This window comes from Microtus pennsylvanicus, chromosome 10 (genome assembly GCF_037038515.1).
Source record: "Microtus pennsylvanicus isolate mMicPen1 chromosome 10, mMicPen1.hap1, whole genome shotgun sequence".
Lineage (NCBI taxonomy): Eukaryota > Metazoa > Chordata > Mammalia > Rodentia > Cricetidae > Microtus > Microtus pennsylvanicus.
The window spans coordinates 79,879,568-79,902,023 of record NC_134588.1 but is presented as its reverse complement, the minus strand read 5'-3'; the positions used below and the strand labels follow the sequence as shown (position 1 = coordinate 79,902,023).

General features: G+C 46.3%; 1 protein-coding gene across 1 annotated transcript; it reads left to right on the top strand.

Moving 5' to 3' along the window:
- Positions 1-3,085: 3,085 nt before the first annotated feature.
- Positions 3,086-3,431, top strand: LOC142858337 (large ribosomal subunit protein eL39). The gene has a single exon (XM_075987519.1). The coding sequence runs from the start codon at positions 3,126-3,128 to the stop codon at positions 3,279-3,281; it is 156 nt and encodes a 51-aa protein (XP_075843634.1). The 5' UTR covers positions 3,086-3,125; the 3' UTR covers positions 3,282-3,431.
- Positions 3,432-22,456: the final 19,025 nt, after the last annotated feature.

Genomic DNA, 22,456 nt, shown 5'->3' with positions numbered 1-22,456 from the left:
TTGCAGGTTGGCGGTCCTGATGAAAATGCACCTTTGGTGCTCCAACCCATGGCACAACCAGACAGAGAAGTCACACTAGCCAGTGCCACCTCACATGCTGCCCAGGGACTGACTGTTCATGAGAGCTCACAACAGCTGACTGACACCCATGGCTCTGAAAAGTGGGATCAGCAGCTTCCCAGCTGGCTCTGGGCTGGTACCTGCTGGCATGAGACTAGACTGTCATGGAATCGAGGGGGTGGAGCCAGCTGACAGGGCCACTCCACAGTGGTAAAGCAGCCTACCAGTTTAAGATTTGTCTCTCATTGTTAAGAGAATGCTGCAAGTAGCAGCTGCAGGCATGCAAAAAATCAGATCCAGACTGAAAAAAATCTCCAAACAGGTACAGTACACTTGAAAATGTACTTAAGTACTGAAAGAAAAAAATGGATACAGTCATTAAAAAAGTAAATAAATAAATAAATAAATAAATAGTTTAAAAATAATAAAGTTTTAAAAGAAAGAATAAAGGAATTAAAAATAACTTACATAAGGATGAAAAATTCAAAGGTACTTGAATCCTATACATTGCTTTTGTTAGCTTTAACTTTTTTGAGTGCTAATAAGTGAAAGGCAAACACTTCAGAGAGTACAATGGATTGAAGAAAAAAACTGCTAAATTAACCCAAGCTTGGACCATCAGTATCTTGTCTAAAAGATGGTGTGACTGCTGAACATTGTCAAGACAAGATAGGACAGTCCTTCAAACTTTCTGCTTCACAGAAAAGTCTACCAGATAGTCTAGGCCTGTAGGCCAAAGATGGATGGCCCACCATTGTAGAGGAACTTTGGGCAACTCTCTAGATAGCCAACTGTTTCTGTAATTCCTATAGTTTTAGAAGTTGCTTTTTCTGTTCTTTCTGTTTACTCAAGTAATATTATATCCTTCTAGGTCTCTGATGGGTTTGAAAGCTAGATAGTTATAGTTTTAGAGTTTTCTTTGTTACCAAATTCAAAATAGAAACATACAAAAGAGATGTAAAGTTTATAAAGGTTGAAAAACATAAAAACTGAAATTATTTTTTAAGAAAATGTTTTGAGGCCTAAAAAGATATTTTAGGATGATAATAAAAGTTATGATAGAAAGTGGTTTAGGTATAAAACTTTGAACTCATCAAGATAGAATATATAATAATCTCTTCAAATTTGCCAAATACAAATGGACTGTATATTGTAAATGAAATTCTACTTATTAATTGTTCTTATTGTATAGTTCTACTGTATTAGAGTTAAATGCCTTTCCTTTTTATTTAGACAAAATGGGGAAATGTTGTAGGATATTTTACACCATGTGATGTATTGCTGTGATTAGTATAATTAAGGCTAAACCGTCAGTAGCTAGGCAGGAGAGAATAGGTAAGACTTCCGGGTGGAAAGAGAACTCTGGGAAGAATCCAGGTGAATTTGCCAGCAAGAGGCAGAGGAAGCAGAATGTGTAGTACAAAGATGAGGTAATGAGCCATGTGGCAGAACATAGATTAAAAATATAATCTAGTTGGAAACAAGCCTAAGATAAAGCTTTCATAATTGATAATAAGTTTTCATGCCATTAATCGCAGGCTGGCAGTTTCAAGGAGTAAGTACAACTATATTCTATAAACTCAGTGTCACGTAAGAGGGTCTTCCCATGGTTCCTTGCGAGTACAATGATAATAATTAATAAGTGCGTGCAGGACAGTGACATCAGGTGCCACCTGCTCATACCACTGTCACTCTGACGTGATGGTAGGAGTAGTTGATTTCAAGAGCATCTCTCAGATCTGATGCTAAAATTCTGAGCTCTTCCAAACTTCACCACCATATCCCTACTCAGGCAACTTTGAGCAGACAGGTAGGAACCCTACATCCATCTCTGTGACATCATGTGAAATCTCCCTTGTACTCTACATCATCCTCCAGCTTGGGCACCAATATAATTGCTACCTCTGCTGCTTCACTTCTTATGATAATGTTTTTGGAAATTATAATATTTTTTGGAAATTGTAATAGGACATCATTTCCCCCTTCCTTTTCTCCTTCCAATCTTGCCCATGATTCCTCTTATTCTCTCTCAAATTCTTGGTCTTTTTCTTTGGTGTTGCTATTAGTGGTATGTGTCTTCCTAAATGCATAATTACCACCTGCTTAGCACATGTAATGTCACCTGTGTATATAGATAATCTCAGGACTTTTCTGTGGACATAAGGGCAAATATTTAGAAGTGTAGTTTTATTGTGCTGGTTGGACAAATTGGACCACAACATGTAAGCTGCTCTAATAAATCCCATAAATATGTATGACTGTAAAGCCTATTCAAATAGTAAATATGTATATTAATGTAATATAAGTATATAATATATATATACTTTCTCTAGTTCTTCCTCAGAGGAACCTACAACCTTGGACCAGAAATTATACACTGAGGGAAAGGAATCAAGCAGACTTTATGGAGTCTACTGGATACTAGTTCAGATCTGACGATATATAATATATATTTATATATTAATATACATAATAAGTATCTGGAATAGGCTTTCTAATTTCTAACAACCTATAGTTACTGAAATCTATCCAGTTACTTAAGCCTGTCCTGGAAGCTCTGAGAGTACTAATCCCATTGTGTGAACTACTTTACAAACTTAAGGAGACAAATGCATTTAATTATCCAGATTCATCAACTGAGAGGCAACAGATTTGCTGATTCTGTATATAAAACTTTTGAAAATTTGTGAAAAAATGAGGGAAAAGATGATGTCAGCTGTTGGTCCTAGCATCTCTAGATAAATAGCAAAGGAAAGGAATGAGCTCTCTGATAAAATTAACCAGCTTTTAGCATCTCAGAGCACAAGGAAGGACAACATGAACTAAGGGATAAAAGTGACCTGCTCCACATATACATAAACAGTCTAAAAGTTTCTAATAATAGATAATCTTCTCTCCAGCAGCCATGGAGTTCAAGCTCCAGAAAACCAAACAGATGCCCTCAGTGATAAGGCCAACTGAATTACAAGGAAAATTCAGATCTCAGCCTCCGTTGAAATAAGGGTAGTAACCTCTTCGCCTTTCCTTCGCCATTGTGCGCCACCTGCCCGCCTAGCCTTCTCGCCATGTCTTCTCACAAGACTTTCAGAATCAAGCGATTCCTGGCTAAGAAACAAAAGCAAAATCGTCCTATTCCTCAGTGGATTCGGATGAAAACTGGCAACAAAATCAGGTACAACTCCAAGAGAAGACACTGGAGGAGAACGAAGCTGGGTCTGTAAGGAGTCAACAATGAATGGCAAAACAATTAATGATGAATCATGATCCTTGATGAGTGCTACAAGATGAAGTTCAACATTTTCAATCTGGAGACTTGATCATGTTTAAATTGGGAGTGGTTTCTCCAGTAATAAAACGTGGAACCTTTTGAACTGCAAAAAAAAAAAAAAGAAAAAAAAAAGAAATAAGGGTAGTAACTAGCAAAGAATGAGTTCTCTGACTTGGGGTGGGGATGTGTGGGAGGACCCTACTGAGAACTTTGAATCCTCAGATTCTCAAGGGTTTATGTCATGGGAGAAAGTGGTTTCTCCACCCTCAGAAGATGTATTCCCACCCCCAAGCCTGAAATACTGTCTTTCGGCCTTTGGCTGGGGAAATTAATCCTTCATTATAGGCTAAATCATTAGTGACTGTTATTGAAGGAGACACCAGGCAAGATAATGCTGGTATCCCTTGGGTCCACCAGTTGCCTCTATACCTATAACCAGACTCAAGGCTAAGCAGGCTCTTAGATGGGAGATGGAAAGTATAGTCTGTGAGGAGGTATGCCCCACTACTAAGGAGCTTAATGAGATGCTGCTGCTCAGTTGGATGAATTAAATGCAAAGGACCCCAAAGTCGGGCCTGGGGGCAGCATTAAATTACCAAAGGTAAGGTAGTCGTAATTATCCTAACGGACAGTGTAAACGAAGCCAAATCCATGATAGCCTAACCCATAATGGGCAGCAAAGGCAAAGTGATGTTGCTTGTGGCATGGCTAATCCTATTTTGGTACTGGCTAATCAATCATGTTGTTTCCAGTGATAAAACAGGTAAGAAAACTACTGTATTTTTGTTTGAGCTGTATAAGCAGAAACTCTCAAACTAATGAAAGAAGGACTATGTGGATTCATGGCAAAAGGGAATCTCAGCCTGTGAATCCATCTCCACACTTGATCCAGGTTGCAAACCTAAATCGTTTGAATGATGGGATAACCAGGTTCCCCTGAGGAAGGATCTTGATAAAAAACACTGCCGAGTTTTACTGTTAGCCTTTCTCTAGTCCTTCCTCAGAGGAACCTACAACCTTGTACCAGGGAAACTGCACACCAAAGGAAAGGGAACAATCAGACCTTATGGGGTCTGCTGGATACTCATTCAGATCTGACAATGATACCATGAGATTCCAAGAACCTTTGTGGTCCTTTCGTTAAAGTAGGAGCTTGTGAGGGAACGGGATTGTGGGGGGGGGGGGTCACAGAGTCGGGGAGCAATAAAAGAGAGATCTTATTGTGGAGAGCCACTATGGGATTAGGGAGAAACCTGGTGCTAGGGAAATCCCCCAAGAATCCACAAAGATAACCCCAGCTAAGATTCCAAGCAATAGTGGAGAGGGAACCCGAACTGGCCTTCCCCTGTAATCAGGTTGGTGAACACCCCAACTATTATCATAGAGCTTTCATCCAGCAACTGACAAAACCAGATGGAGAGATCCAAAGCCAAACTCCAGGCCGAGCTCTGGGAATCCAATTGAAGAGAGAGAGGAAGGGAGATCAGGATCATGATGGGGAAATCTACAGAGATGGCTGAACCAAACTTGTGGAAACTCAGGGACTCTAGACTGACAGCTGTGGAGTCTCTATGGGACCAAAAAGGCCGTCCATATGTGGGAGACAGTGGTGAAGCTTGGACTATCTGTGAGGCACCTGGAAGTAGGACCAGCATCTATCCCTGGTGCATGAGCTAGCTTATTGGAGCCCATTTCCTATAGTGGGATGCCATGCTCAACCTTAATGCAGGTGGGATGGGCCATTTATGAATTCAGTGTGATCCTAATCAAAATCGCCACCTCATTATTCACAAAAATAGAAAAAAATAGTTATCCTAAAATTCATATGGAACCCCAAAAGATACTGGGGAGCCAAACAATCTTGAGCAAAAGGGAACGATGCTGGAGGGATTACCATCCCAGACTTGAAGATATATTACAGAACCATAGTAATACAAACAGTATGTTACCGGCACAAAAACTGGCATGTAGACCAAATGAACAAAATCAAAAACCCAACCATGATTTTGCCAGACTGTAGTCATCTAATACTGAATAAAGATACCAAAAACAGATAGTGGAGAAAATACAGCATCTTCAAAAAAAATGGTGCTGAGAAAACAGGGTATCCACATGCACAAGAATGAAATTAGACTGTATCTATCATCCTGCACAAAAACCAACTCCGAATGGATCAAAGGCCTAAATCTGGCGCTTTCTCAGCTTTGACCTTCAGGGCCCTACCTGTGGAGAATGGTCTTAACATCATTCAGAGAAAGCAATGGGGACTGGCAAGGCTTCTTGGCTCCAGCATCTGTGAAAGGGCCCTAGATCTGAGGGTTAATTAAGCCTGATAGGTGAGACTGTGCCTGCCACACTTCCCCGGCAGAGGTGGCTCTGGCAGGGAGGCTGAGCTACTTCTTTAAGGGAGGTGGGTGGTCTCCAGTAGACTTACAGATTAACCTAAAATCTTAAAATAAAAAGGGGTTTGGAACTTTGGATGCCAATCTAGGTAAGTACAAGCCGGGGCTGAGGTCCCCTTTATTTATAACCCACCAGGGACCAGAGAGAAGAGGAAAAAGAAAATTCACCTAGGCTTTACAAGAGACCCTAGAGGCAGGATGTCTTGAGGCAGGAAAGAGACCATGATATCCCACTCCATGCCCTCCTACACATTTTGAAAGATGTTCTCAAAACTTTTGCATTTGCCCTCATCGTGCCTGGGAGCAGCAGGGAAGCCCTGGCTAGAATTCTGCTTTCTTTGACTTCTCATGTGACCCTCACTAGTGTTGGGGCCTTGGGGAACTCAAGCTATAACAAAAGTACACTACCAGCAGCGCCTCAGGTTCATCTCACATTTTCCATTTAGAATTAATTTGGCCATTAAATGTTCAGCAATGTTAATTGCTGCTAAACATTTCATGGGCCCCTCCACTTAGTTATGCACCCTCATATGGGGTCACAACCCACAGTTCAAGAAGCTGGACTCTGAAGGGCAGATTTATGAGGCTAGGCTAGACCCCCTCCCAGAAAGTATGAAGTCTTGAAGGGCTTCCTGGGATACCAAAGACAGCATGTTCCTCCAGGGAAGCCACAGCTGAGGCAAGTGAGATGTTCCGTCCTCTGTGGACTCACAGGTCCTCAGGGACAAAGCTGAAGCATTTTATGCAGACTCTGTAACCACTTGAAATGAAGAAAGATGACCAAATGGCCTCTCTTTCCAGTCCAGCTGGCCTCCTCTAATGGATTACTCCAGAGAGCCTCTGGCCTCAGCCCACCGAGCCCCAGCTCTCTAGGCAGAGCTCTGATCAGGCACAGCCCACAAGGTCCAGCGTCTACTTCCTGGCTAGCTTATTGCTCCTGATGGAGCTCCATGAAAACCCAGATGGCATCTCACTGGGATGCTAACAGTAGGGCATCCCGCTCGAGCCTTTGTCCTGACACTGGCTCAGCACGGAGCAAGGAAGAGAGAGGCACTCTCAGCCCCGTCTAGGAGGGCTGGCTGTCTACGACATGTAAATATCCCTGCCATACAAACAAGGCCTTTCCACCAGTGAATGCTGGTCCTGGCTTGTTCTTCTGGTTCTTACGCATGCTCAGGAAAGCTACATGGACTCTCTAATCTGAATTTTTGAAATCTAAGAAATGCTCTGAAATGTGAAATTGTTTGATCACCAGCATGATGCCACAAGCAGACATTTTCACTAAATGAAATATTAGTTTGTCCTTAAAATAACTGAGATTATTATAAAAAAAACCTTACAGGTTCTTTGGAGAAGATGGAATGAAACATGGATGATTTTCATGTTTCCATTTGGTTCCCACCTTCAAGATAGCTCATTATGTATATGCAAATACTCTAAAATCCCAAGCACTCTTTACTCAAGGATTTTGGATAAGGGATACTCGCATGGCACAGGCCATTGGTCTGCAACTCTTTGAGTCTCTAAAATGCTTCCTAATTAGTAGAGGAGTGTATGGTCATGTGACCGTCAGGTCTTCTGCACTTGAGGACAATGATGACTAGGGACCAGCACGTGGGATCTCTAAAAATTTTCTAGCTTAAGGAATGACCTCCCCCTGGATCCCCAGTTGTGCCTGCATGAGGACCAGCCTGGGAAAAATGTCCGGAGCCAATAAATGACCTGCAGGAGCCGATGAACCTGTACAGAATTGGGCTCTGTGTTTGAGGGACGACTGATCTTAGTGACTCACAGCTGCAACTCTGGCACAGGACAGGAACGTTTTGTGTGTAATGAGTCTAAGTCCCACTCCCTGCCCCACGCTGCCTTTTATTTGGTTGTCAGCATGATGCTACAAGCAAATATTTCCATCCAATAAAAATAACTGAGAAGCCACATAATATCTGAGCTATGTTCTCACCTTTAAGAGTGGTGATGATGGCAATGCCTTGTGATTGGTGGGACAGGAATGTGGCTCTCTAGTTAGAGTGCCCTATGCCCAAGCTTGCCATGCCAGCACTGGTGCCCAGGGCCTGCAGGATGGGCTTCAGCAGCTGGAGCACTCGGCCCGTTCAGCACCACAGAGGGTGGTTGCCCCGGCAATCTGAGCAGCCCTTTGAAGCTGGTTCTTTGGCAGGAAGGAGGCAGGCTGCAGTCTAGACAATGTGGATACTTCATTGAAAACAGATGCCCAAGACCAGAGTGTCCTTTCCTGTCCTCACCAGGCTCCCAGGCCTTCCTTTGTGAGAGTCCTCCAGAGCAATGCAGTCCAGATGGGGCAAGGAGCACAAAGATCTCTTGGTGGTGTGGTTAGAAGCTGTGTGGACTTCTGGCCTCAGTGCTGGGGAGTCCACTCCTTGTTTGTCCTGATCCTGGAGCGTGGGGCTCTTTCCCACCATCAGAACAAGTTCTTTCACTACATGGTGTCCCTCATAAAGTGAACAAAATAATATTGCAGACGTCATAATGTCTAAGATGAGAAGACAGTAAAAATAATTCAGTTGTCCAGAGTACAACCTTCTATTATTAACAAACTAACTTTGGCCATGGTCAATGGTCATTGCCTTGCCTTACCACCTCCAATCATGGATCTTATGCTTAGAGAAAGCTAAGGCCAGCAGGCAAGGAGAAAGCTAGGCTAAGACTCAGATGAATATGGTCAGTAGTGCTGGGAGAAGACTTACTATAAATACTGACGCTGTCACAGATCACCAAGTATGCTTAACAGTCAGAGTCAGTGCCTTATCTGGGCATTAAAAGCCAAGTCCCCTTGCATGGCTGAATCAATGTCTTGAATCTTACCACACTCAAAAGTGAAATCCTGCAGTCTCAAAGGCAGAACTCTCCATGGTGGACTCTTTAGCCTTGAAAGACAGTCAAGGAGAGGGCCCAAAGTCAAGGCCTTCTTCTGGACTGCCTAAACCATCCCCACAGGGGACTGAGACCATGGAGATGCCTATGACAATACAATCAAAACCTTCCAGCTGTAACACTCTCATATCTGGCCTATGCTAAAGATGCAAGGGGGGGGTCTCTACCCTGCTCCCTCCCTAAGTCCACTTCCCAGCCTTGGAGGCCTATGGTAGCCTATCCAGGCTCCCTGTAACCATTGTGGTACCCACCCCTGGATGTGTATAACTGACATACGCACAGGTCCAAACAGGCACACACAAGTATGATGCATACACAGTGCACATGCACACACACACACACACACACACACACACACATGTCTCTCTAATACATACTTCTGAAGTGCTAAGTTTGTTTCCATAAGAGTCATATACCAGTGGTGAGCATAGGCCTCTGAAATCCCAGATGGAAAATATGCCTCTAGCCCCCTTCCTTCCTCTTTTACAGGTGGGACTGTGCTTTACAACGTGATGACAGCTCTGTTTGGACCTCATCATCACCTGCCCGCTTTGGAGATTGGCATGGTTATTGGCTGCAGTGATGGCCACCTGTCTTGGCCTACCTCATCCATGTCATCTCCACCACCAGTCTCCCCATACCTTTTTCTTATGTCCTCAGCAGGGCTCAGCAACTATATGCTTAAAAGGAAGAGGTCCATGGGTATTTCCAGGCAGTCAGATCTTCTCCAAGTCCAGACTGTGGAAGAGGACATCCTGTGTGCCAGTGGAGCACTGGTGTGGACTCAGCACACAAACGTCAACTCATCTGTTAACCTACCCGTACAGTTATTTCTCCATCCATTTCTGATTTCCCCAGTATTCTCTGAGATCCTTCAGTGAGCCCAAAGGGGCCATGTTCTAAGAATGCATTAGTTCTATCCCAGTTGGGCTCTCTGAGGAATGAGTACAAAGGCAGAGTTGGGAGTATAAATCTCTTCCGCTGTGCCATATGAAAAGATGAGGGACCCAGACAGGGAAGTGTCTCTGCCAGGTACAGAGTTCCTAGGAGCTGGGATTAACCATTAAGGCGGTTTGAACTGGGTAGCAACAACTATGTCTGACCATTGCTTTTCTCAGTCATTGGCTGGGGCTGTCCCAGAATGTGATTGGCTATAGTCAACCTTCAATCAGCTAGGAATGGACTATACCTCTGACAGCTGGGCGGCAAAGTAAGGATAGTGTCTTCAATGCCACTACATGGATCCTGATGATGATGTGGCTGGGACAGAGATTGGGGACCCCAGTGCTAGAGGGTCAGAGCTAGAGGCTACCTAATGAGTGGGAGGTACCACAGAGGGCAAGGGGGGAGCTCTAGGGCAAAACTCAGTACACGTGTGTCAGAAGATGACTATCACAGCATGATCTTAGAGCTGCAACTCCGGGGACTTTTGGAACTGGGACCCTAGTCCCTTCTAAGAGTCAGGCAGGAGCTTCCCCCATCAGGCCTTATTGGTTCTGAAACCAGAGAATCCTGAAGCCGTCCCAGTTTCACCCCTTTCCCATCCCTATCATTATTTGGAGTCTGGGACAGGGATGTGCTAGCCCCACAGTGGAGCTCTTGTTTCTTGTAAACAGCCTTGTCTGCCCAGCCAGCAGCCAGAGGGTGCTCGAGATGCCAGCAGAGCTGGTGATGGGTAGGTTACCAGCCAACCAAAACTGCTCTTCAGACGAAGCAGGAAGGAAGAGATATTGTTTGAGATTTTTATTTTGCTTTCTTTTTTAAACTTCAAGCACTGCCCCAAAGCCTGGGCTGGTTTTGTTTACATAACCCATCAGAAGCCCATGTGCTCGGCTCCTGTGGGCCCAGTTCACAGACAATGGGGACAGAACATTGGCCTGAGGAGCAGAAGTTGGGCCAAGCTGTGTCCTAGCAATACCTTCAATGACAATAACCTGGCCTGCTCTAGGAATGGGGAACTCAAGTGAGTGCAAAGTCCTCAGATCCTCCTCATATCTTCCCCTGGGACACTGTCCAGCTGTTCCAAAACTGTGACTTTGGGCAGGTCAGCCTTGGCGTCTGCCCCCCTCTGGCACAGCCAGGTCTGTGCTACTGCTTGCTTCCTCTAATTCAGACCCTGTAGGGGCTCACCAAGAGAGGGCAAGAATTTGTTTTAAATTAGAATTTATTTCATTGATGACCATAAGCTTTGAGCCTAGTAGATACAAGTAAAGGACTCCTTCCATCAACCTTTCCCTTTGAAGCTGGCTCATATTTTGACACAAAACCATCTGAAAACAACCAGGTTCCTTGCCTTTTACTGATCAGAAGCAAGGGGCCTGGCAACTTTCCCTGCTGTGCAAGCCAATCTCAGGTTAGACCCGACAATAAGCAACTTAGGTTTAGAAGCCTGGAGTGAGATGTGATGTGGGATTCCCCTCTCTATGCTGTGAATATGTTTTATTACAATTGGTTAATAAAGAGGCTGCTTTGGCCAATGGCACAACAGTATAGAACTAGGCAGGAAAGCTAAACTGAATGCTGGGAGAAAGAAGGCCTCCGGAGTCAGGCAGATGAAATGTAACTGCCAAAGAAGAAAGATGCCAGAACCTTACAGGTAGACCACAGCCTTGTGGTGATACATAGATTAATAGAAATAGGTTAATTTAAGATGTAAGAGATAGCTAGAAATATGCCTGAGCCATCGGCCAAACAGTGTTGTAATTAATATAGCTTTTGTTTGATTATTGGGGTCTGGGCAGTTTGAAAAATGAAAGAATAGTCTCCGTTTACAGAGATGAGATCCTGTGGATCTAACAAGCTCACAAGTGATGTTCATACTGCTGCCCTGAAAGTCATACATTTGCAAGAGTAGGGGATCCTACCAGAATTCTGCTGTCCAGAGGGTCTTCTGCTCAAGGTACCAAAGGACACAATCAGTGGAGCTCCTGATAGAGCCACCATATGTTCCCAGACTGACTATGCTATTGAAAGCATGGCAGGTCATAATCCATACATCAGGACAGGGTCATGATGGGAAGGAATGCCAGCCTTCAGGCCTCTCCAGATTATAGGAAACTGATTTGAGGAGGAGAGAGAGACAGAGAGGATAGGCAAAGAGCAGAGTCAATAGAGACCCAACATCTAAGTCAAAGAAAAAAAAGAGACCACAAGGAAATAGAAGAACCATGTTGGGGGCTATAGGGAGAAGCTGAGAGGAGAGTGTTGCCGGGGGGGGGGGGATGCAATCTGCATGTTCCCGTGTGTCAGATGAGCCATGGCAGCCCGAGGGTAGAATGGGCTCTGACTGGGGCTGCAGACACTAACTGGGAGGGTGGACCAGAAGCCAGTGAGCAGATGAGGAAGGCCAGTATAACAGGTAAGGCAAATTTGGAATCTCTGTAAGAAAAGGAGCAAGCTAGGCATCAGCAATAAGGAAAGGGAAACAGAGAATGTGACAGGAGCAAAATGGATCACCAAGAGCAAAGCCTAGAAGACACACGGGAAGGGTGTAGACAGGAAACACCATATATTCAAAGGAGAGGGTCTGGGACTCCCTGAATGACTGCAAGGAGGGAGGTGAGGGACCAACTAAATACGAATAAGAAGTCTGGGACTCTGGTGATGCTGGTGGGCACACACCAGTAGTCTGGTTTTTCTCCAGCAGCACTTAACACCCCACACATCTACAAGGAGAAGGAAATTGGCTGGTCAGTCATTAACTAGGCCTTTTTAAGAGGTAAAGCAAGAGATGGCGGCAGGAGACGGTGGCAGGAGATGGTCTGACCAGTAGGAGACAGGAAGCTATGGTGAAAGTGAAGGGAGAAAGGACGTAGCTCAGCTGCATGCGCGCCTGCACATACACTCTCACTCATCCAGCATGCGTGAGGCCCCCACATTCTAGCCACATCACTGAGAAACAACAGCCAATCAGATAGCAGATGAGGGTCTGCTATTCAGAATGTGTAATGAATTCCTACAGCTCAATAATAAACACCAAACAGCCCAATTTAAAATTGAGCAAAATAGGTAAATAGACATTTCTGTGATGAAGATATGCAAATGACCATGAAAAGGTTCTTCATTAGGGAAATACAAACCAAAACCACAAAGGGAGGTGCCATTTGATGTCCGCTAGGGTGGGTAGGATGGAAACGCCCAGTAGCAAGGCCCTCAAGGCTGAGAGGCTAGGCAGGAGCCTCACTCACTGCTGGTGGGACTGTAAAGCAGACAGTAGCTTGGGAGTTCCTCAAAAGCTAAACTTGCCACTCCTTGGCAGATACTTAAAGGAACCGCATCCACGTAAGACCGTGTAGATGACTGTGTGGAGCAGCATTACTCGGAGCAGATAAACAGAGGTAACTTCAACCTAGATATCCATGAAGGGATGTGTGTCTAGACAAGTGCTGGCTCATCCACACAGTGGAGTGGTCCTCAGCGCTGAGACAGAAGTGCTGACGTTTGCTCAAACACCTATGAGTTTCCTAAACTACATGCTAAATGCTAGCTTGCTGGTTGCCAAACAAGACACGGATTAAATCAAATCTGTTCCCTTCCCTATGACCAGTCCAGAACAGCCAAAGCATAGAGACAGAAAACAGATTTGAGAGCACAGGGGATGACAAACAAGAAGCGAAGGAGGCATAACTTAGGGGTGTGAGTGACAGGAAGGGAAGATAGGAAAGCTTACCAGCTCCAGAGCTGCCTGCTGCACACCATGAGTGTGTTAAATGTTGCTCAATTTTGTATTTTTAAGCGGCTCATTGTGTGCACTTCCCCTCTGTCTTAAAAATTACATTTTCAAGCTATGTTAAATGGTCTCAAGGACTTTCAGAACCATTGTGGAGTCACTGTTATCTCCAGCACCCAAGTTCCCAGAGATGGGGTGACCAGAAACAAGGCAGTGTGTCTGCACAATCCAAATGGCAAGAGTCGTTCAAGGACACATTGCTCCATTAGGTGAAAGGAGCCCTCGGGTGATGGTAGACAGTATTATTAAGTGGCAAATTCCCTCCGCCTCAAGTTCACTGGCTCCCTGGGGGGTGCATGAGACAATGAACAAAGAACCAGACCCCTGTCAGTGAGCCTGCAAAAGGACCTGCATCTGAAAGTTTTAGAAACGGGTTTTGACTCTGACATGGATGTTCCCATCCAGGGCAGCCATAGTTACAACTGTTACAGGGAGCTCGGTGGGGTGGGGTGAGAGCTGAGGCTGGACTCCGCCCCTCCCTCTTCTCACAGTCTAGGAATGAAGTCCAGTTCTTTGCCCTCCATGGTGTCACCAGCAACAAGAGAGTTGACTTGGGGTTTTCACTGTTGTTTGTTTGTTTTTTCTTTTGTTCTGCTTGCAGTCAGTGTTCACATTTACAACATGGTATAAAAATACTGGGTCACAGAGCTGCTGGAAGTGTGCTCGCTGCTAGGCAAAGGGAGGCTTCAAGTGTTTGTGGTCCCAGCCCAGGGAGCTAGGCAGGCAAAAGCACCCCCATCACCCCATCTTGCACATGGAGCCAGAAGCCTCCACCTTCTGAGGCATCTGCAGAACTCAATCTGGCAGCCTTCATCCAGCTGCCTGAGCCTTCTGTCTTCACCCTGGGAGGGTGTCCTATCCCCAGACGGGCAGAAATCGCACGTGATGAGCTCTCCTGCTGGCTTTCAGCCTGGGAACCTCCCAGGAGGAAAGCATAAGGCACGCAATGCCTGAGAGCAGCCTACTCTTTGAGAGTAGGTCTCAAAGCTGGTGGGACTTTGAAAGGGGCTGGGTGTGGAGTGGATGCTCAAGAAACATCCTAAAGGGCTGTGTCAGCTTGCATCCCTGTCTGACCAGTTCTTTGCTGTGGGGAAGCAGACTCCAGACTTTGGGAGAAGGTCACTTCTGCAGAGCACAGTGGTGAATAAACCCTCAACTAGAGCCCTGGTACAGCCCGTCTGCCACTCAGGTGGCCCCAGCCAGTCCTGACTGTGCTATAGCCCTGGGACAGACAGGGAAGTGATCAAAGAAGAGGTGGCAAAGAACTCAAGGAGGGACAGCACCAGGGCTTACTCCTGTCTCTTACCCTCCCTTTCATGGAGTCCTTGCTGCAGCTTCCCATTGGTTTATCATAGAGGATGCTGACATTACCCAGCTGAAATTCTCCTCTGGATCTCTTTTGGGTCTCTGTCTTGACAATGAGGCCTAGGAATAAGAAATGATTTATCAACCAAGTTAGATCACAACCCTGTGTTTTATCATTTAGGCCATTTCAGACATGCTTCCCCTGGTTTCCAAGCCACAAAGCCTCAAGGGTGCTGAGAGGAAGGAAGAACGTCTCTGGATGGGGTGATGGCAGACAGCATCAGCACCAGGAAATGTTTATCTAGGAGGAAAGGGCAGCTATGCCTGTGGAAGTGTCCCTATGTCCCTAAGGGTCATGGGTCCTAGGTTTGAGAATAGAAAGCTGACTGGCATGTTGCCATTGGCTTGGTAACAGTTATATTCAGGTTCTCTCTCTCTCTCTCTCTCTCTCTCTCTCTCTCTCTCTCTCTCTCTCTCTCTGTGTGTGTGTGTGTGTGTGTGTGTGTGTGTGTGTGTCTCTGTCTCTGTCTCTCTCTCTGTCTGTCTCTGTCTGTCTCTGTCTCTCTCTCTCTCTCTCTCTCTCGTCTGAGGTAGAGTCTCTTAGCTATTTGCCACAGCATATAGCTGGCTAGCTGACTTGTTACCTCAGCAGTTCCTTGTCTCTGCCTCCCATCTCCCCACAGGAGGACTAGGATTAAAGACATGTGCCTTACTGTGTCTTTTACATAGGCTCCAGGCATCCAGACTCACTCAGGTCATTAGACTGGTGCACTTCATACTTTACCTTCTGAGCTGTCTCCTTTTCCCTCTCGTCATGCTCCTGGGGGAAAGATGATAACAGGGCAGGGCCAGAGTTGGCAATTGGAGAAAGATTTCAAGTATGGTGCTGAGCCACCACGTGAGTCGGCCTCACGCTCATCGTCCATGGTCTTGAAGCAGGGCTGGAGGTAGCTGGGACTGTGTCCCCTGGGAGACAAGACCAGAGCTATGATTGTTCCCGCCTCTTCTCCCACTTCGATGGGCTCCCACCATGACAAAGAAGCTCGAAACCAACCCACAGACACCCAAACCTCCCAGGTCTGGGTGAGAACAGCCAGCTGGCTACCAGGGTGTTTTTCCATGCAGTCAGGGACCCACAGTGCTTGTTCTGGCGGGTGTTGACTCACTGCTCCAGGACTCCGGCCTGGCCTGCGTTATTTTGAGATCCAGCTCCATGATGGACGGGTGTGACAGCTTTGTTCTCTCGGCCCCTTTGATTTGTGAATCCCCCTTTGTGGCTTGTGGGGGATGCACAGTTCCTGCTGTTTCTGGGCTCCAGTGTCCACTTGGCTGGGCAGGCCCCACTGTCTGCAGCAGGGTGGCCGACAGCAGGGGAGCTGAGCATCAGGGCCCTCGAGGACTGAGCAGGCCTTGGTTCGGGCGGCTTAGACGGCCCTTCCAGGCTGTGTGCACTGACTGGGTGGTCGGGAAGAATGATAAGTGTCTGCTCAGAGCCAGTTATGAATGGCCAGATCACAAACCACAGGACTGGACAAGGGCTGCCCTGCTGTGCCTGGGCCCAGACCCAAAATTCTTTGAAGTATCTGTGAAGTCCTAGGGGCCTGGACCCCAGAGAAACCTCTTGGCACTGGAGTGGAGGGTAAAGACAGCCCTTGGGAAAGAGTACTCAGGACCTGAGAAGACTTGCTCAGCCAGAAAAGACTCCAGGCCATTCAAGCAAGGTCTGTGGAGCCTTGTTTATGGTCTTTAACTTCAAGGCAGACCATGTTTCAGAGGAGAAAGTGTATCTGAGTCAAAGCACTGGTTATAAACACCAATCTTGTGTCTGGGTGGAACCAAGACAATGGGCCACTCATTGAAGTACTGATCCTGTACTGTGAAGTGATCAGGCTGGGTGAACAGCCTTTCATGAACACACACACACACACACACACACACACACACACACAATTTGTGCAGTTCTCTGTCTCGTTCCACACTGCGGAGGACACCCCAACAATGACTAGAACAGCTTCTTCTGGGATTCACCAGAGATGAGGACCTCCATGCAGTGTTAAGCCTGTAGCAAGGAGACCCGGCTACAGTACGTAGGGGCCCACAACTCACACCAGCTTTCTGTTCCTCTAGAAGAGCAATAAGGCCATGGGGTCCATGGATCCTCTCATTCCGGGTGAACCATGGACTCTCCACCTGCCTTTACTAGAAGCTGGTCTCAAGGGTTCCATTCTTTTCAGATACCCTTGGCAAGGACCAGTGCATCGCCCTGAGGATTCCAGGGAGGTCTCTGAGGACCCAGTGCTGATAACTCTCCCTCAGACTATTCATCCTTAGGGGCCTGTGCTTTCTCTCTAATTCTGGCAGGGGCCATAGCTAACCAGGTGTCTGGGGGCCTCATCTTCACCCTCTGCCAGCTTTGATCCTCTAGCCCTCAGACTTTCTGTCGAACAAGAGTTCAGAGGGCAATAATAGTAACTGTTTGCTTGTAAAGCGCTTGGAGCTCAGAGGAGAAAGGGTGTCAGACAAGTGTGAAGTGTTATTCCTGGCACAGGCCAGAGACAGGAATGGAAATTCACCAGCAGAGAGTAGAAACACAGAGGAAGCCGTTTGTCAGCTCCCCTCCACTAACTGGCAGAAGCTGAGGGGTCTCCCTGCAGCAGGCACATCCCAGGCACATCCCAGGTCAGTCACATGGCTGGAGGAGAGGCAGATGAACACAAACACACAGCTCCACTTTCCAGCATCAACTTTCCACAGAAATTCATGAGCTCCCCTTTCGGATTGTCGTCTTCTACCTGAAGACTAGCCTCCTCTAGGGCTCTGGGCAGAATGCCTACGGACAGACCACGTAGGTACTGAGCAGCCCAGGTTTGGAAGAACCTGCTCAGCTAGAGGAAAGGCTTCCTGCCAAGTGGAGCACGGACTGAAAGGCACTGCAGGAAGAGCGTGGAGGATCTAACACAGTGCACCAGACAGGTGGGGGGAGAGCATGTGCCAAGGAAGACCAGGAAGGGAGAGAAGCGAAGTGCGCGTGGCTCAGCCTCACAGAAACATCCTGAGAGAGAAATGTATTTGAGATATTTTGAATATTACCTACCCCTCCCTGTCCCCAAATAATCATCAATAAGTGAGCCAAAAGATAATGTTGGGGAAATCTGTCAGCACGTAGGACTGAAAAACCAGAGAGAAGTTCATACTAACTGTCACTCACAGATCCTTTTAGGATGAGTGGGGAAATGCTATATCACTTTAAAAATGTGAGGGATGCATTGAACGTCAAGATCATGGGAGAGTACCATCACCCACCTGTCGACATCTCAGGCATCTTCTCAACAAACTTTCTGGAAAAATGATGTTAGGATTGGGATTCTTAAATCTGTTGGAATTTGACAGAATCACAGTGAAAGTGGGGATTTGGGGCATGTGAAGTGGTCCATGATGAGAAGCTAGGATAAGCAAAAGGGTGTGGTACTCAGTATTACATTAGTACATAATATAGGGTATCAATCCTGTCCCAGTTCACTCAACTATCAGACTGCTCTCCTTGACCCCTGACCACTACAGCTTCTGTGTGGCCTATTAGACTCTGATTATGGCGTCCTTCAGAATTTCCTATCGTTATGATCATTGGAGGGGGTGGGGGGAGAGCTGTGGAGATGCAGCAGAGCTGTCAGTGATGGGAGGGGAGGCGCTCGTTGTAGAAGAATTCTTGTTCCTGGGGCTTGATGGTGGCAGGATGAGGATGACGATGGGACAATGTCGGTGGATATGACGGTAGTAGAAGGGACGATGGTGGAGTCAGGGTGGTCAGAGAGATGGTGATAGATTGCTGATGGCAGAGGAAACGGCGGGAGAAGAGGTGGTTGTGATGGGGAGATGACAGTGGTGGAGACATGGGAGGGGATTGTGTTGGGTTGTTGTTGGTGGAAGTGATGGTACCACGGGAGATCATGGTAGGACTGGAGGTCAGGAAAGGGATGCTGATGATGGGTGGCAGGACATAGGCTGGGGTGAAGCAGATTGCATAGGGACACTTTTTATAGAGGACATTGTCGTGTGTGTGTAGGGGGTGAAGGCGGTGGAGGAGATAATGTCAATGAGGATTATGAGGGATTGGTTGGGGGGATGGAGGATGGTGGAAAAGGAGACGATGCAACCTTAGCATCCCATATAAAATCAGTGTAGTGCATGGCAAAGGAGAAGTTGCTTTTGTCTGAAAGAAGCCAAACGCAAGAATTGGCTCACCAGCAATCCCAGAATAGGCCTTTTACCAAACACCTAACCCCTTCAGTGAGGAGTCCATAACCTCTAATAATTATCTTTTCTGCATACATTAAATGAAGCTGGCCTCTAGTGTTTACAACCAAGAACACTGCCTGCCAAGAGCCTTCCAACTCTGTGTAGCAGCAGGAAAGGTGGAGAAGGCAGGGAACCAGTAACATTGGCTGACTAATCACAAAAATTCAAGCCACCCAGTAGAAAAAAATGGAAAGGGCCAATGTGTTAAGGGACATCACAGAAGAAACAGGCAGGCTGGTAACATGTGACACAAGTAACTGGATCAAAGCTCAAAGCAGTCAAATGCTACGTTAGACGTTCCAGCTAGCAAGATCCTGAAAATGGTACCCGGTATTCAAGGGATGATGCTTTGATGGAGAAATGCTCTCCACAAAGCACCAGGAGACACAAAGAGGCTCCACCAAGATGGGAAACTGAGGGCTTCGCTAGGATTTCAAATGGGGATTTCTTCTTAGTCAGGTGTGGTAAGGCATGCAGGTAATCCTTGCATGTAGAAAGTTGAGGAAAGAGAAGTGTCACAAGTTCAAGGCCAGCCCTGACTACTTGTGTACAGGGTGAGTACTAGGCCAGCCAGGGTTACATGGTAATGACTGTGTCTCAAAAACAAAACCAAAACCTATTTGTTACACAAAGACATTACTAGAAACTGGTAGAGATTATTAATTAGTAACAGACCCCAAGCTATAGATAATCTAAATATCATTAACAGAGGACATTTACTTCCAAAATAATCAAAATATAGAATATAATAAAATATGCATAAAATTCAAAAGAAAGTAAAAAGCATTAAATTTAAGTCAGTTTAGTGATAGAGAAAACTCCTTGGTATATTCTTTAATGATGAAAAACCATTATAAATACTTCATATAATACAATTCTATTTCTCTTAAATTAATTTTTAATTTCAAGGTGGTGACTGCAGTTGGACTTTAACAGTAATATTGCATAGCCAGCATGCCTTACCTTAAATTTTCTTGGAAAAACCAAAAGTAAAAAGGCATTGGTGTTGGCAAGACTTATGTCGAGAGATGTGTCATGGTGTCACGAGTCACTGCAAGTCTGCTGGATGTGCCTTGAGTTGCGTTCCACAAGCTCCACCAGGGGGAGGAGCAGGAAGGCAGGAAGAGGCCTGAAGCCTGGTCTGTACTGAGGCCTTCAGGGACCAAGTCATGCTGAGAGGAGAAAGTCTGCAAGGAGTAATAACCACCTTGTTTAAGAACCGCCCCAGTTCCTTAATGTTCCATCCTAAGAGTGAAATTGGCCGGAAAGAAAGTCCCGGTGCTGCAAGATAGATATCGCGGGCAAATGAAAAGGTGTTTCCGTGACCTGCAATCACAATACACCAAGCTGCACCATGTCCTGACGGGCATCCTGGGGGTCTTCCTGACATTTCTTTGACTTACGGAGCCAAACTAAAGGACAAGCAGAGTCAAGAAACGTTCTTTCAGAGATGCAGCCTGCTTCTGAGACATTTTGTCAAGAAAATAAAAGCTATGCAAATCGGACTGAGTGAGACCCATGGACTCCATGGGCCATTGGCCTGCCGCTCAGCGCACAGTTCTGCCATCTAGAGGCGAGATCTAGTGCTCATGCCAGGCGCCCGTTTGCAGGATGAAAGGAAGTCCCTGTGGAAGTAGCAGGTGGCATGGATTGGGGTTCCAGGGACACCTAGGAGTAAATGCGGAAGTAACTTCTGTGAACGATGTGTTTTTCCCAAGGAGGGAGTGTTCAGTACATCAAACGGAAAGGTGCGTTCGTTTCCCAGGGCAGCCTGACAGTGTCACAGGCTAACTTAAGCGGCAGAAACCGTCTCACTGTCCTAGAGGCCGAAGTTCAAGGATAAGGCACTGGCACTCTTGGTTCCTCTGAGGACTATAAGGAGGGTGTTGGCTCCACACCTCATCTTAGGCTTCCTTGGGGTACAGACACAGCATCCTTCTCCACACACACACCTTCCTATACTGAGCGTGTCTCTGTGCTGGTTTTCCCTTTTTACTAAGTCTCTCAGGTATAGCGTCCACACAATCATAACTCTGAGAAGAATAAAACATAGTGATGGCCACCAGGCCTGTGAGTAACTAATTAGCAGCCTTGGGGGAAAAGGCTAAGGAAGAATGCCATGGAACCTAATGAAAACAGAGTCCCTGGAGGCTCACCTGTGAGTCTCTGTTGCTGTCTCTGTCTGTGTCTCCCTCTCTCCTTGCCACTCCAGGTGAGCTCTTTGCTACTCGCACACTTCCAGCAGGCCTCCTCCAGTGCCTTCATCCTCTCCAGTACCTGGGAGTAGTAAACGTTATGTGTATTTGATACCTGTATTGGATTTCATGTGATATACATAAGAATCCAACTTTCTGCTGGTTAGAACTGTCCTAGAGAGTGACTACTTTGACAGGGGACCGCTCTTAAAAGACTTCAGGACAAAATTAGACTAAAAGAAAATAAAGGACACAAAGCCTGCTCAAATGCCTAGTCCTACCCCATCACAAAGCAATGACTCTCTAGAGGTCTCTGGTCATATGCAAAGCAGTCTTGTATCTTTGGTGTACACCAACACAGAAGCCCACAGGCCAAGCCATCAGGCACTTGGCACAATTGAGGACCCAGAACATGTTAATGCATCTACTTGCTGTTCAAAAAGGCCAAAAGGCAAGCACAAGCAGACAAGACCTATGTGACTCTCAGTCTCCCGGGACATAGCAACAGGCCATCAGCACCTGTTCCCAAAGCAGAATCTAAGGACCTTGGACCAGGGCCTTGGGAAGCCACAGCTCCTGCTCTGGCTGCCTATGTAACTTGGAACAGGTCATAAACCTCAGGCTCCACCTCTGAGTCTCCAAAACTAGAAAAAGGATGCCTCACCCCAGCCTCTGTACAGGAATGGAGGAAGCTGATTGCATAGCTGTGGAGAACAGAGTCTACACTGCAAGCCTTTACTCTGCGGGGCATTTCTGCAGGGTACCATCTTCTCAGTAACCAAGGATCAGATGGAATCACTGAACGCCATGACATGCTCTGGGCCTGCATGCTGCACAGTTAGAGATAGTGTGTGATCACCCCACCCCATTCATCTACTGAAGTCCTAGCCTTTAACGTGATGGTGTTTGACGGGACTCTGGAGGGATAATCAGGGTTAGATGAGGTCAGGAGAGATACCGTTGTGAAAGTCCTGTAATCCCAGCCCTTGGAAAGCTGAGGTAGGAAAGTCACAGACACAGCCTCTCTTTGCTGCTCCATATGTGAGAGACATATGGAGAAGGTAGCTGGCTGCAAGCCAGGAGAACTCTCAACAGACTCCCACCATGCTGGTCCTCAGAACTTGGCTCCCACTCTCGCATAACTGTAAAGAAATAGCATTCTGTTGCTTAAGCCATCCTACCTATGGTATTCCATTATAGTGGCCCAGGCTGGCCAGTATAGGTTTAAAAAAAAACATTTCATTAGCAATAAGACAACATAAGGAGATCAAGGGGATTTGTATTGGAAAGG

Excerpts from the sequence above, each read along its gene's own strand:
- LOC142858337 (XM_075987519.1), top strand. The coding sequence starts at position 3,126 with ATGTCTTCTCACAAGACTTTCAGAATCAAGCGATTCCTGGCTAAGAAA.